Source organism: Solanum pennellii, chromosome 5, assembly GCF_001406875.1.
Source record: "Solanum pennellii chromosome 5, SPENNV200".
Taxonomy (NCBI): domain Eukaryota; kingdom Viridiplantae; phylum Streptophyta; class Magnoliopsida; order Solanales; family Solanaceae; genus Solanum; species Solanum pennellii.
In genome coordinates, this window is record NC_028641.1 from 73262729 (window position 1) to 73264578 (window position 1850).

At 29.9% G+C, this 1850-nt stretch overlaps 1 protein-coding gene across 1 annotated transcript; it reads right to left on the reverse strand.

Annotated features, from left to right (window-relative positions):
* Nucleotides 1–139: 139 nt before the first annotated feature.
* On the reverse strand, nt 140–1122 carry LOC107019922 (ethylene-responsive transcription factor 1B-like). Its single transcript, XM_015220282.2, has one exon. It carries the CDS (start codon nt 1073–1075, stop codon nt 413–415), a length of 663 nt encoding a protein of 220 aa, XP_015075768.1. The 5' UTR covers nt 1076–1122; the 3' UTR covers nt 140–412.
* Nucleotides 1123–1850: the final 728 nt, after the last annotated feature.

The window sequence follows — 1850 nt, forward strand, 5'->3', positions numbered from 1 at the left end:
CCCCCCCCCCCCAAACAAACGGAAAAATGGCCCCTACACCTAAATAAGAGAATATTGACAAAAACTGAAAAATGATATGGGGTAGTTTTTTTAATTAAAAATACTATTGAAATTCCAAAAGAAGAAGAGAGGAATCTCATGGTGAGCATTTGTGTTTATTTATTTATTTATAACAAAATAGCAAAGAAAGTGAATAAAAATTTAAAAAAAAAAAAAAAAAAGACAAATCTATATGTACCAAACAAGTCTGAAACATTATTTCAACTCATCAAAAGCTCTTCTTGAAACTAAACTCTAAATTCTTCAAGAAATCCAGAAGAAGAAAAAAAGACTCATACACTACGATCTTGATTATTATCTCCCACGAAAACTGAACTTAGTATTTTCGACACCAAGAGTATAATAAACATTCCTATGGTGAAGTCATTAAAAGCTCTTCTAATAATTCAACTCCCAAGTCTTGAAAAACAAAAACATTTTCCAAATTTTTATTCTTCTTCTTTCTACTACTTCTCTTGTGCTTGACTCTTCTATTTTTATGAGTAGCTTTTAAAACAGCAGCTGGAGATAATCCATCTTTACAAGAATACTCAATATTTTCAAGAGATTTTTTAACATGTTCCATTGGAAAATTGAGTAGAGACCAAGGACCCCTCATTGATAATGCAGCTTGATCATAAGCTAAAGCAGCTTCTTCAGCAGTATCAAATGTTCCTAACCAAACCCTAATTCCATTACGCGTTGAATCCCTAATTTCTGATGCATATTTACCCCATGGCCTCTTTCTAACTCCAATATAATGTTTTTCTTGATCATCTTCTTGTTTTTTCTCTATGGATGTTACCTCTTCTTGATCATTTTGGATACTTGCTACTTTTGATGTTGTTGTTGTTGTTGTTGTACTAGTGTTTGAGGATTCTACTACTATTTCTTCATCATTACATGGTATAATTATTGGTAAATATTCATCAATATCAACAAATGGATCATTATTATTACTCCATGATGATTCATCTTCCAAAAACAACAAATTGGAATGTGAAAATGAAGTGTCTATCTCTAGTGGGCTTAACATCTTTTGATTTTTGTTTTGGTTTGTCAAGAGAGTCTCAAAGTTGTTGAGTAGCTTAGGTTATTTATATATAGACCCCAACTATTGGATGAGGAAAGAGAAATAGTGGTGCCCCTCTTTTCACACACACAAAAGAAAATATATAATTATCTCGTTAATTTATCACTAAATAGCTCGTAGTTAATTAAGTAAAATATAACGTGTATTATCGTTTATCATTTATTCATCGCGAGTAATAACCAATTTTGGTGTAATATTTTGTTTGTGATCACTAATTTCTACTTTTTTTGTATAGAAAATAGAGACAAACACGAAAATATGAATTCTAGGACGATAACCCCTAGCTAGTTATGGGTTATTATTCTAATATAACCTATAGTCGTGCATGTATAAAGTTTAAGAAAAAAAGATGTAATGACCCGGAAGGTCATTTTTGGAAATTTTAAATATTAGAGTAACTTGAGTTAATTAATCGATAGTTTATGGGCTAAAGTGATAATTTATTTAAGACCCTATACCATTTAGACTATATTTAATTAAATATGTGGGTAAAACCTATTACTTTTAGTACTTAAATAATTCAAAAAGAAAATAAAAAAAAAAAAAGGGCGAAGGGTTCTCTGCGGCTTACGAACTGCTAGGTAAGTTTCTTCTCCTGTAAATTTTCTTGATTTCTGCACATAGATGTGTGCATGTTAGTATATAATAAATTATATATATATGTGGGTATAAAAGAATGGAAGCAGATTGAATGTAATAAATAAATTAAAAAAAAAAA

Bases quoted from the DNA above. Each gene is read 5' to 3' on its own strand.
- LOC107019922 (XM_015220282.2), bottom strand. From the start codon at position 1,075: ATGTTAAGCCCACTAGAGATAGACACTTCATTTTCACATTCCAATTTG.